At 40.5% G+C, this 13,585-nt stretch overlaps 2 protein-coding genes across 2 annotated transcripts in view; both read right to left on the minus strand.

Moving 5' to 3' along the window:
- LOC139941957 (conserved oligomeric Golgi complex subunit 1-like) overlaps positions 1–13,585 on the minus strand; it is a 48,504-nt gene that overhangs the window by 18,931 nt on the left and 15,988 nt on the right. Inside the window, exons 20-28 of the mRNA XM_071938604.1 lie at positions 13,202–13,253; positions 12,505–12,572; positions 12,033–12,126; positions 11,038–11,115; positions 8,927–9,003; positions 7,529–7,712; positions 6,402–6,524; positions 5,640–5,828; positions 4,693–4,848 (exon numbers count right to left, since the gene is read on the minus strand). Coding sequence (XP_071794705.1) covers positions 4,705–4,848; positions 5,640–5,828; positions 6,402–6,524; positions 7,529–7,712; positions 8,927–9,003; positions 11,038–11,115; positions 12,033–12,126; positions 12,505–12,572; positions 13,202–13,253 — 1,009 coding nt within the window. The 3' untranslated portion in view covers positions 4,693–4,704. The remainder of the gene's footprint in view (positions 1–4,692; positions 4,849–5,639; positions 5,829–6,401; positions 6,525–7,528; positions 7,713–8,926; positions 9,004–11,037; positions 11,116–12,032; positions 12,127–12,504; positions 12,573–13,201; positions 13,254–13,585) is intronic.
- Positions 11,767–13,585, minus strand: part of LOC139941959 (S-adenosylmethionine-dependent methyltransferase Rv2258c-like) — a 71,317-nt gene continuing 69,498 nt past the window's right edge. The window contains exon 5 of the transcript XR_011786635.1: positions 11,767–11,781. The gene's annotated coding sequence lies outside the window, so the exon portion shown is untranslated. The remainder of the gene's footprint in view (positions 11,782–13,585) is intronic.

Genomic DNA, 13,585 nt, shown 5'->3' on the forward strand with positions numbered 1-13,585 from the left:
CCAGGCATGAGGGAACTGTAAACTTTCTTCTGGAAAATTCCAAAGTGCACCAAGGCATTGTGTGAGTGAATTATGAATGATTACAAGATTATAGACAGTTGCCTAGCCCTGGTACCTATTTGAAGTATCAGGGTCAAGTTTCATAGAGTTGCCCATAGAGTACAAAAGTAATATGGTTACCAGACAAAATGACATTTTGTAACTGGTATCCTGCTAAGACTTGCTTAGCTGAATTCTGTAAAGCAATATTTCCTGCTAAGCAACTTTAAGATATTGTGCCCTTGCCTGCTTAATGCTACCAAAGAGCAACATAATGGATAGCAAAGTCAAAATCAAATTCAAAGTTCGATTAGAAGCAAAGATATTAAGAAAACTAGTTTTATTAGGGTAATTTCTGAATCAATCCAAGATGGCGGCCATAACACTAACAGCATCACTGATCAGGGCAAATGGAAGCATTGGTTTTCAGACTGTGTAGGCCTGCACATATATAGGCTACATTCACACCAGCTTTCAAGAGTTAAATTGACAAATCCCTAGTTAGACCACAGCCAAAGATTTGGGTAGACCACAGATAAGAAGTAGACTAAACAAAATTGGGCAGGCAGCCAAATTAACAGTAACATACTTGCTGTTTTAGCTCAATGGTGGAAACATGCTGGAGCTATAAACCTCACCATTCATGGGGGTTTTGAGACCACACAACTGTAACAAACATCAGGTGTTACATAACAGTGTCCTTGGTAGTAAGGTCATCCTGGACTGCAGACAATTGGCCTCTAGGGGTGAGTAGAGACACCCAGCCTGGTGTTCTATAATCAAATCTTAGCTCCTACAGGTGCTTTCTCAACAGAGTCTATAATTAACAACAGACCCAGTGGACACTGGACAACAACAAGTAACTCATCACCTGACACTGATTGGGAAAAACACCATGGCAACACCTAAAAGTAGTCTTCAGCCTGGTGCGTACTTCCTGCAAATGGGAATGTGATACAAATTCTAAAGTTAAACGATTTTCCCATGCAAGTGCCCTTTGCAAAATGAAAATGGCCTTGCCCTCTCAAAGATGAAATTCCAAGTCTGCTCTTACGGTCTAACACGACAGACTGGGTGCACAGTAAGGAGATTCAACAGTAAGACCTAGGAGAGGTGTGTAAGACCAGACATTCCATACAATGGTGCATCTTGTTACAATGTTTAAATGTCAGAACAGCAAGGGGTCACTGAGCGAGCCTGTCCTAGGATGTCTGTTGAGTCCCACATGATAGCTGATCTCACTAGTAATTACATTCCTGTCTTCAAGGGAATACAAATTGCCATGTACTTTTTTTCCTTCTTCACCACTTGTCCTGGTTGAAGAGCATGCACTGTATAAATGTTTGTCATTGCAAATTGGTGTGGTGATGGAGCGTAAAGTGTCTAGGGTTCATTGTATAAATTATCCAATGATAAAACTGATGTGGCTTCTCGAAATAAAATTACTTCTTTCTCAAAAACTACGTTACTTCAGAGGGACCTGTTTCTCACAATGTTTAATACTATCCGTTACTCGTTACCAAGTAAGATTTTGTTGCTTATAATTATTTTGAGTAATTACCAATAGTGTCCACTGCCTTTAAGCTCCATCCACTTCATTCAAGCTTACTCTTTGCTCTGCAGACTCAGGTCCTTAAATCCAAAGACCTTGCCCTTGGTCTTCCAGCTGGCAGGAATATTTAACTTGACCCTTTGACCTGCTCGACAGGTTCTTATTACTCATACTTTGCCCATTGCTGCAGGGACCTACATACTACCCATGGGGCCCTCTTTCACTGTGGTCCCAAGCACTCCTTACTAAAAGACTGTCCAGCTTATCCTGAGCAATCGAAGTGTACAAGTTTGACCCTTTTTTCAAATCTGTTTGGACCCACGCAAAAACCCCAAACTTTAACAAATTTAAATATTGAGAAAATATAATTAGCTGTTGCGTTCCAACCAAAAGGTATTGTTATGGTATAAATGCAAAGAAACATTTTCACTTGGGTTGTTATTGTTTTCTGGAAGTTGCTTTCCAAGTTTTCAGAAAATTTCCCACAAATTATGCCTTGAGGATCAGGAAGAATGTTCTGATTCAGAATCCTACCTCCCCTTTAAATTATGACCAGTAAGTTGAGTCTCATTAAACAGTATGAGTTCTGTCATCATAGCAGATGCTGTCATTATACCATAGAGTCAACTGTCAGTGTAACTCTGGCTGTGCACTAAGGAGTTTCTGGCTAGCCTGCAGTCCAGTCCACAGTTGATCATCTCACACAGCATGGTGCCATGTAAAACTTCTTAATGTAATGGTATTAAGGCTAGATTACAGGCTTAGACATGGTATCCAAACAAGGTGTATAGGAAGAAACTATAAATAAATATGAAATTTGCAAGTACAACCATGTGTAAATCTCTTTTGTGGGAGTATTGGCTCTTAAAAGAGCCAGTGTGTCTCCTGACATTTCAAACAGTGTGCTCTGCTCGTCTTCAGGAGAATGCAAGGTTTAGCTCCACACTTAACCAATCCCATGAAAAAAGCTTAGACCTAAAGGCAATGGGTATACATGTATACAGATTATGCAGCTTTAGCAATTCCTCTTGGAAAGGGCAAGGCCATTTCAGTTTGTAACAGGTACTTCCATTGGAAAAACTTAATGTCTATGAGAAAGTTTTGAAGGGGCACCAAAGCCAAGACCAGGGCAACGGAGGCCATGGCCCTCCATGTTATTCCAGGTTTGTGATGCAAAGTTTTTGCATAATATATATACCGGTACAGGCCTGATACTTCTCGGAGGCAACAAAGGCAATTGCCTCCATGCCCTCTGGTCATTGCCTTGGTGCCCTTGAAATGCTTCAGTAGAATTTTACAATTTCCTCATAGGGTGCCCTTTACCAAGGAGAAAATGCCTTGGTGCCCTTGCCCTTTCAAAAATGAAGCATACAGCCTCCAGGCCTGAATATAAATATTACATTATATCAAAAATATGAAAACACTCCTCTCATAGTTGAGAAGGCCAACATCCCTATCGCTGAAAGTATATTTTGTATGATTTATGATAAATATTATATCAATGCCAAAATAGACGAGTAGCCTTCATACTTGTAGTGAGTGACATTCAAAGTTCAGGCCAAGGACTTACAACAAAAGGAACAATAGGTCAACGATTCGCTCATCCACAGCGCCTTGCTTTAACCAAAGGCGCTAGGATGGGCAAATGTATCATGCACTGTCATTGGTTTAATAATGCGCAGTCCCATCATGCATCACACTCACACTGCGCCATATTTCTATGCACTGCATACATGACGTACTTCTTGAACAAGAATCTGTCCAAGCGATTAGCCCATCCCAGCGGTCCTGGATAGACTGGCCGCTGGGGCCGAGCGAAGGTCAACGATTGCTATCAAAAAGGAAAACAATGGGGTCCACGTTTGCCTGGACAAAGAGTCGAACATAGGATAGCCTGAACATCTGAAGTCACACTTCGAGGCTCGTGAATTAAAACAGAAATCAGCTGTTCAGCCCATGTACATAATCACCTTTGACCTCATTGTTTTACATGGCCTTCATCATGGTTTTGGAGATTCGCAGTTATTCCGACATACATGTCGGATTAACTGCGACAACCACTAACTGTTCTTATCCTTGTGGATAGCATAGGGGACCAGTCTAGGCCCAGGACAGGGGGCCATTAGATTGATTTCTTCCAAACACCCCACAAAGGTTTTCAACTGGAGAGGTTTACTTCATGAGGGTAAGGTTTCACAAAACAAACCTTCCAGGTATAAAATATAGGTAGACACAACTTCTTCCAAGTGTTGACATCCAAATGGATTTAAATCAGATTTAAAGTTCAGGAGGTGTAGTACATTTTAAGCACAGTGTAGACTCATAGGGTGATATTTAGAGCTCACTGCTTGACATCAGGTCAAAGGTCACTGGGTCACACCATCTGTTAATTCTCACATGACCCTGCAACCAGTCCCCCACCCACACAAGGGTGCTAGCTGTAACTGAGCTATGTCAAGGCTACCTAATTACCAGACAGGGCTTCCACTTACAAAGTGATCAAAGATATGTAGCGGAATGTCACATTTGTTACATTTCAAAAATGTGAGACAGACAGACACCCTAGTTTCCAGAGAGCCTTGAAACTAGGTCTGTGAGGGGTTTCTGTTTCTGGGTGTGTCACTTCTACAGTCACCAAGGACCTGTAAACAACGTCTAGCTTGTGGGGTGGCTTAATGGATCATCTTGGAACAGGTGAGGGGGTTGTTTTATTCATGCACCTGTGGTTTGGATAGGGTGATGGTTAATAACCAGTGGAGGGATTACTGGATATTTAGGTTGACAACAATCCTCTAGTTTATGTAGGACACTTGTGGTTGTGGTATTTTTATTCTACTGTGAAACCTGAGACCAATTTTCCACACAGCTGTATTAATAAGCAGAAATGCTTCTGCCGTTTTCTGGGTTCACTTCTTTATTGTGCACTGTTTTATAATGTGCACATGTGCACTACCATCCTAGTGCATGGGACATATGGCTTAATGACTTATCCAAAGGACAAACCAATTAAGGTAACCATAAAATATCTCGCTCAAAGACACACAGTGCCTGGACTTGGGCCAGTACCCACTTGGGTGAAAATTTAAAATCACATGACTTACCATTTTAGCTGCCTAGTTAGCGCCCCCAATGTTGGCCAACCATCCCGTTTTGAGAGAGCCGAACTTAGAGTAGAGCGAGTACGGGGCAGTGTGCGACTTGTGCAGAATGGGCGGGGCTGAAGGCTGGTCCTGGTGAACCACAGAGGGCGCTATTGACTGCAATGTAATCATGTAATGAAGCGTTACAGACCCTAGCATGTTGAGGTTCAAATAACATAATGCACTGATAAATGAAGAATAAGGCAGCATCTTATTTGCCCTTTAAAGTCATTGGACACTTTCAGGATTGTCCAAAGGCCCACACTTTGTGAATCACAACTTATATATAAAATAACAAACCTGTGAAAATTTAGACTCAATCAGTCATCGGAGTCAAGAGAAAATAACGGGAAAAACCCACCCTTGTTTCCGCACGTTTCGCCGTGTCATGACATGTGTGTAAAATAAATCCGTAAATCGCGATATCAGGAATTGATATTGTTTTACCGTTTTCTCAAAAAGTAAAGCATTTCATGGAATAATATTTCAAGAGAAGTCTTTCACCATTACCTTCTGTAAATCCTGTAGGTTATTTGTAAATCTGTGAGCTTTTAATTTGTTTTTTGTTCCGAAAGTGTATAATGGCTTTAACAGGCCCTAAGGATCAGGGAATGTGAACACTCCTTAAAAATGGCTTGGTGGTCTGGCTCCCTCTCATTCTAGACACAGAACCGTGCAGATGTTACAATTCAGGAGAATTACAAACTCTATGCATCATAACCAAAACGGCAAAAAACAGGTTTGTTCACAACGTGGACCACTTCTATTTCATTTTGCCGATTGCTTTATTTCTTTCATGAAAATTAGAAGGCTCAAGGCAGTATTGAGGGGAAACCTGAGAAACCAGTAAAAAATCCTCAGAAATCAGGAAAAAACTGAAACAAAATCCCATGCTTGAGTACCCTTACCTGTGGTACCGGCCTTGGCAATGACCTGGGTAGAGATTGTGACGAGCTGGTGCTGAGTGGAAGTAGAGTGAATCGACCCTGGCTGTTAGACAGAGGGAGTATGTTATGCTGCTCCTGGTATCCTGATGGTACGGCACGGTGCGAGGAATAGAGGTGCTTCTCTGGGTTAGCTAGCGCACCCAACAGCATCTATGACGAAGAGGAGCGGTGATGTTAGGCAAAGCATTTTAAGCAGTCCTGCACGCTTCTTTTTTTGGGGGTCACATTACCAATTCAAAATGTGATTTAAAAAACATAAAATGCCAACTGACACATCAGAAAAGAAAAACTTAGTCTGAACTTAGCCAGTGCTGGTTACACGGTTCAAAACAGATCGTTTAGTTACACTATTCTTGAGAAGGTGAGCTACAGCTCAGGGAACTGTACACATTAAATAAAACCACTGTAAACATATTCAATGTCTCGTCCAACATGTTTCTGTCATTATTGTGTGTTGAACAGTGGCAAAACCAATGGTCATTTGAAATTTTTAAAAGAATGGCAGCCATTTTGAAAATTGGTTTCAAACAAATGTTAACAACAAAGGGTGACCGCCAACATTAGCTGGTAGAGCGCTGGCATGTTAATCCAGAAGTCGCAGGTTCACGTCCCACTCTAGTCTATTTTGATTTGTTCAACCCTAAATTATTTGAAAACTAATACCGTCAGTGGGACACACAAAATTGTGGAAACCCTGACCCGACATAATTCCTAGGTCCTCACCGTGCACCTCTGGGAGTGTCGACTTAGATTGGTCTGTAGGTGAGGTAGGAAGACGTCCAGGTCAAACGGATCAATTGCATTCTCAAGACGCTCAACTAACTTCTGTACATCTTCAGTAGTCCTCTGCAAGAGAGAAGATACAGAGTTTTTATCAAACAAGGAAATTCTTAAAGGCTGTGGACACTATTGGTGATTCCTCAAAATAATTGTTAGCATAAAAACTTACTTGGTAACAAACAATGGAGAGCTGTTGATAGTAAAAAACATTGTGAGAAACTGCTCCCCCCGAAAGTAATGTAGTTTTCCAAAAAGAAGTAATTTTCCACTAAAATATTTGAATAAGATTTTGAGGTCCCGAAATCAAGTATCTGAAAGCACACAACTTCGTGTGGCAAGGGTGTTTTTTCTTCCATTATTATCTCGCAACTTCAACGACCAATTGAGTTAATTTCACAGGTTTGTTATTTTGTGCATATGTTGAGATACACCAAGTGAGAAGACTGGTCTTTAACACTTACCGAAAGTGTCCAGTGTCTTAAAGGGTGTGCAAAACATTGGTAATATCAAAACCATAGATACTCACAGATTTGCACATAACCCACAGGGTATAAAGAAACACACAAGGTATAAAGATGGTTTGCTTTGGTGGACAAGGTTTGCCCTTAAATTATTCAGTAAACAGCCAGCAGGACCAGCTTGTCATTTCACAAGTTCGTCAGTTTTTACACTAGTCCAAATTTTTTATATCAGTTACAATGTGGTCGGCGTGCTTCAAAGGAGAAGTAGATCGATATTTAATGCAAAGAATGCTCAGTTAATGTCAAGTAAGTACGCCAACAAGCAAATATTCCTTGCTACAATCTCGGCAAAGATTCTTGGGCCACCCATTCGCAACGTGACTGTAAACATTCTTTCCCCCGTACCTGCGCTCAATGTTGATGGGAGCACAGACTGCGTAATGAGAGCCAACATTGAAAGGGGGCCCGGGGCCTTGGTGTGGGGGCACAACAAGATATGGCCGGCTTGTGGCCTGTGATATAGGCTTTCGTCAAGCGCCAACTTCTCTAGGTTTCCGTAGGTATCAGTTTTCGCTTACAGTAAGTGCAGCCATGAAATTGAGCCCTGACCTTAGCATTGTCTCCGCATCCGGACATGACGTTGGCGACAAAACGGATATCAAATAAGAGTTGTAGAGACTGCGTCTGTATTAAAGTCAGCCCAGAGCCCTTGCTGTAATTCTCATCCAGAAAACTCTTATAGAGACCAAAGATGCTCCTACTCGTCTCGCCAATCAAGCCGGTCAGAATCTTTCTGCAACAAGAAGAGATACAATCCAGTCAAATCAGGGCCCAATTTCATAAAGCTGTTAAGCAGAAAAAAACTGCTTAGCAAATTTATTTGATAAGCAAACTATTAGTGGGATACAAGTTCCATCAGTGTAAACTTTATGGATTTTTTTCTGGTACCCGTTTTCTGCTAAGCAAGAAATTTCTGTGCTTAGCACATTTTTGTGGTTACAGGGGCCGATTTCACAAAGAGCCAAGATTGATCGCAACTGAAAATTAAATCGTAGTTGCTTAGTAAAGTGTGATGTCACAATACAAATCACTATGGCGATACTGACAATTTGTCTTGATACTGACGATTTTATTGCTTTGTGAAATCGACCCCTGGCTTTATATAACTGGGCCCAGATTTGCAGTAAATACCATGGGTCTTTTTGCGCGATCGTCGCGAATCAAACTGTTCCAGTTGAAATGCCTATTGGTTAATCACTGGTCCATAACCGAAACAGTTTTTTGGTTACAGCTGCGAAAACGCACCCAAGTAAATGTACACAAACCAAATCTTTCTTGATATTAATTTTGGTTTTTACCCATAGTGTATACCGATGTGTGCTCGCACTCAGTACCTTCCCCGAGTCTGTGAAAAAATATCACAGGCATATTACTCGGGTGGGATTCGAACCCCTGACCCTTGCAATTCTAGAGCAGTGTCTAACCAACAACACTAACGAGATTGCCTGATAGCTAGAGGCAGTTCCAATCCTACATTTCGGCAGCAGGTACCGCAATGATATAATAGATATAAAAAACAAAATTAAAATCTTTCTTATTAGTAATGGTGGCGCTGGGATTAACAAAGACAAATTGACTAGAGTGGGATTTGAATCAATGACCTCCAGCTTTAAAGTGCCGGCGCTCTACCAACTGAGCTATCTAGCCCTATCTTGGCGGTCTCCCTATATCTTTGCATTCAGAGGTGCACGTCAGAAGCCAAACAACAATTGGCTGCCGTATAGCTAGGAATCACACCTAAGTTTACGATACAACCTGGGAAGCGGCAGCCAAGTTGTCATCATGTTACTCGAAATAGCACGGGTTATCTGATCTAGTCCAAGACTTTAAGGGTGAACGTTTCAGGTCGTTGCCGATCATAAAAACATGCATGCACTACAATGTGCACCAAGAGTCAACAGTGTCTTTGAGAATGGCAAACAAAAATCACTTAGGGTTGAACGGTACCTTGAGAGGGCATGTCCACCAACTCGATTGATTTCTTCGCAGAGCGAGTACAACACTGTTTGCACATACCACGATGCCTGTAAAGTAAACACAGAATAATGTATTTGCGTTTGTAGTTTCGGGGCACCCGGCCTCCATGCAATCGGTACTCTAGAACAACGAGGGAACCTGCATGAGTCAAGAAAAGTCTCTGATAAATCTAATTTGAGGGCCGTTCACAATTATCAATATTTTCACATGCGTACAAACCGTATGCTGGTAGGGAGGGGGGGGGGTTAATGCCCGTTTTGTCAGGCACTCATTTTCTAATAGATAGAGTGTTTATGGAGCAATCTTTTGTAAGAAGCAGATACAGAATCACACTTAGCAACAAAAATAGGCTACTATACAAATCGCCGTGTTGTTTTCAACGCTTGTGACAAGTCAACCTACATGTTCTGTAATTTTTTGTGCCACAGTATTCCCCGCCACAAATGTCAACAAAACAACACAAGGCAGCAAGTTTGTTTCGCTTTGGGAGTGTACAGACTACCACCATGGGAAACCCTGAACATTTCCTCTATTTTGACTTTTTGGGTTGGGTACAAGTAGATCAAATCTTGCTGCCATTTGCAACCCTATTTAAAAACTTTGGGAAAAGTCAACTCCGACGGGCTTCTATGGTCTGGAATAGGTAAAAAAATGTGTACTGATAAATCTAGGCTATCACATCGTTAACAATAACACATAGCTATTTTGGTAACATCACAATAGTATGTAGGTCAGAGTTTTTATTGTGAAACGTGAGAGGCTTAGAACAGGTCCAGGGTCACAAAATGCACTTTGTTTTCAAAACATGTCTGCTAAATTAGAACAAAATTTTAACAAAACCCCCAAAATAGAGTTATGTTTACATCAGTCTTTTCAGACACTTAGTGACAGGCTGATCCACTTGGCCTTGTCCTTAAAGCAAAATTGGTTCAGGCTACGGTCGCCTCAATCCACAACTAGGGTATAAATTTTGAAATATTTTTGAGCAGCTAACTCTTAAAGGCACATTACAGAATTGGTTTTGCTAGCACAAAAGTTGCTGGCAGTGTAAGCACTTTATGTAATCCACCATATACACAAACTGACAAACCTGTAGAAGTTTGAGATCGATCGGCCATCTGGGTCACGAGAGAATTGTGAAAAACCGATTACAAATTTTGCGTTGCATCGATGCCAAAATAAAATGAATAAAACTCTCACTGAGCGATAAACTCCAAATGCAAAGTTAGATTATTTATTTTTCATCAAATATGACATCTCAGACAGAAATAGTTCAAGGGATGTTTTCAACTATCATCATCATTAGACCGTGTAAGTTTGATGTAAATCTGTGATCTTCACGATTTGTGTTTCTTACCAATTCTGTAACGTTCCTTTAAGAGACTATAGCGTCTGCAATAGGTGTCTTGTACAGCAAAGCAATTGACCTATTTCCACTCACTCACTCACTGCTAAGAGTCTGTCTGGAATTAATGTTTTCCAGATAAACATAGTATGAGAGTTTATGCAACAAAACTTAATTTCTGTTTTCAGATTTTTTTTCTCAAGACACTTGAGAGGGGAGTTCGGGGAGAATTACACACAACTTAACTCTTATGGAATAAAGATTAAAGCTGTGTTCCCGTTGACCCGAAGACTTTCTCTTCAGTTGCCACATGGAAAGTTACCGTGAATGGCTTTGGTGTAATTCTACCGTGCGTTCCCACCCGGACCATTCTAGGACGTTTGCATATCGTTTTACAACGTGGTCATGGTAGGTTTACACAAACTCTTTCGGCCTGTTAATTTTACATCATGGTCGCGGTAAGTTGACAGAGGGGTCAGTTTACCATGCGTCCCCATTAGATTTAATTTCACAGAAAAGTCGCGGTACTTTAAAAATAAAAGGCTAATGGGAACACAGCTTCAAAAATTTGAATCAATATATTATTATAAATATATTTTTATGTTAATACAATTTTAAAATTTTAATGTGTTTGTAGTTGATGGGCACATCTGAAAAACAGTGTTTCACTGAGAGGTTTCCCCAGGGTAAATAATAAATAAATAAAATAAAATAAATAATTCTGTTTAATTTTTACCTGGACAGGAAGACGGATCTTAGATGTGACTTTCTTACCAGCTTCCGACTCTTCTTGAATCTCAATGATGTCCCAGTGCTACCAAAGAATAAAGCAAAAGTCTTGGTCAGGACTGATACTTCACAGAGGCAACGAAGGAAATTGCCTCCATGCCCCCTGGTCATTGCCCTTGAAATGCTCCAGTGGAAACTTACAATTTCCTCATCTTAGGGTGCCCTTTACCAAGGAGAAAATGCCTTGGTGCCGTTGACTTTTCAAAAATGAAGCATACAGGCATGCTTGGTAACTTTGTGGTCTCATATAAACATTGATTGATCATGAACCATTATTAGTATTTTTTAGCTCTTAGCTAAACATTTGTTGTTGCATTTGATTAGCTTCCCTGGGTCGAACCCCAGTGGGCTCCTCCCTGTGAGCCCCTGATATGAGCTAATCCAACTAAACTCCTCCAGCAATCACAGCCGACCGGTACTACTACTTTCATTGTGTGCATTGCGTCTAAAATCTTTTAATAGGGAGGTTAAATTGCACATTACGCGAGCAAAAGCGTTAATGTCAGGAAATTGTGTCATTAAAATCTCACATTTTTAGCATACGTGAAGTTACCATTTTTGATGTCAGGTACCTACGTGCAGACATACTACACGAGCTTGAAATAAGCCCTAAGTGGTGACGTCACCTAGAAACGACACAATTTTCTGAAGTTCACGTTCATGTTTTTGCTGGCGTTACGTGCAGCTAAACCTCCCTATAGATTCAAAAACATATGGCAAAAAAATTGTTCTTAAGGTAAAACTGCAACATTCAATTAACTTACAAGTCTACTTTGATACAAAGTTCTCCATATTCTTTAAATAATTGTTTTTTTAATGCTCACAAAGTCACTGTTTTTAAGGGTAAAAAGGTGTAAAACTTCTTGAAAGTGTTCCGCAAAATTACAAACAAATTGGTGGCTACTGAGAAGGGAAATGGGGGGGGGGGGTAAGGTGACTTACTGTGGCTGCTTTCAGAGATGCCTCAATGCTAGAATCCATTAAGAACTTGCTCAAATCTGCCACAACTCTTGATGATGTAAAATCACTCCAGATTCTGAAGATGTACAGAAATACAGTCAAACAGGTGTGAACTCATGGAAAGAGCCACAATTCTTATTGTCATAACACAACCGCAATGTATGACATGAGAGCATTATTGGTTTTTTATCCTTACAACAATGTGTGGTAGGCAATTTTTACTCGGTGGAATGGGCTTTCATGGTACATTTGCTTTTCGCCATCATTGGGCATTATTTACAAAAGCTCTCAAGGGAGATCTTGTTGCGGAAAATAAAGCCATGTCAGGGCTCGATTTGGGTGGGAAAATCCAGAAGACAACTGGGCTAGAATCTGGCAGGGCAAGGCGGAACTTGCATCAAGATGGTTGTTGCATAGGGACCTGAGAATTGAATCGTTGTTGCATGAAAATTACCTGTATGCATCCTGACTGCGCTGAAGCAGAAGTCCTTTCAGCTTATCCCATTCTGTCTCCTCATGACTCTGCAACCCAAAAAATGTAATCAATCAATCAATCAATCAATCAATCAATTAATCAATCAATCATTATCAAAACATCAATGATTTTGGGTTTTGCATGGTGCAGGCTTATTTTCCTATCTGGTTAGCATCACACTATGTAATGGAGGTAGTCTTGAAATTGCCGCAAGTCATCACAAAAAAAACCACAGTTTTTGTCTCCCGTGATACATCATCTTCATTTCAAGAGTTCTTCTCATAAAGACAATTGTTTGACAGCTGAAACCATCTTAGGGGTCTTGTCAAAATAATTTCAGGACAGATAGTCGAATAACAATTCTCCAATGTCAAGTATTTTTGATTGGATTTCCGTTGGTGCTAAGCAAAACATTAGTGGAACTTTGACTGGTAACCAGTTTCTGTTAAAGCAATATTTGTCAGTGTTTTTTTTTACAGGCTTTATAAGATCAGGGGTCGATTTCACAAAGAGTTAGGACTAGTCCCAACTTAGGACTAGTCCTAGGAGATATTAAAAACGTATGACTCGTCCTAAGTCAAGATAAGACTAGTCCTAACTCTTTGTGAAATCTACCCCAGGCCCAAGTTATTAACATGAGTATTTACAAAAACAAATTCAAATCATTTTAACTCACATCGGTCGTTTTGCTTGTAGCTCGTTTTCCCATCAGTTTGCTTCTGAGCCAGCTGGTTTGCAATTAAAAAGGTAATCAAGAGACGAGATTATAGACAAGTTAAAGGATAAATGAACAAAACAACAACAACAACAATGACTGAACAATAACACAGGTACATATGTTCTTAAAATGTACATGGGATATTGCAAGATGATGTGTATTTAGTCCCAAAATGTTTTCTGTGATACAAGGTCAGCAGCCGATTGTGTGCAAACAGGCCAGCACTTTCCACTGTGTGGCATGTGCACTGTGTACTGTTTTACACTTTGTGAGCCCCGTAGAAAGAGAGACAAGACAAACTGGAATTCATACTCTATTTTGCCAGATTTGCAATTCCCAATT

The sequence above is a fragment of the Asterias amurensis genome, chromosome 9 (assembly GCF_032118995.1).
Source record: "Asterias amurensis chromosome 9, ASM3211899v1".
NCBI lineage: Eukaryota > Metazoa > Echinodermata > Asteroidea > Forcipulatida > Asteriidae > Asterias > Asterias amurensis.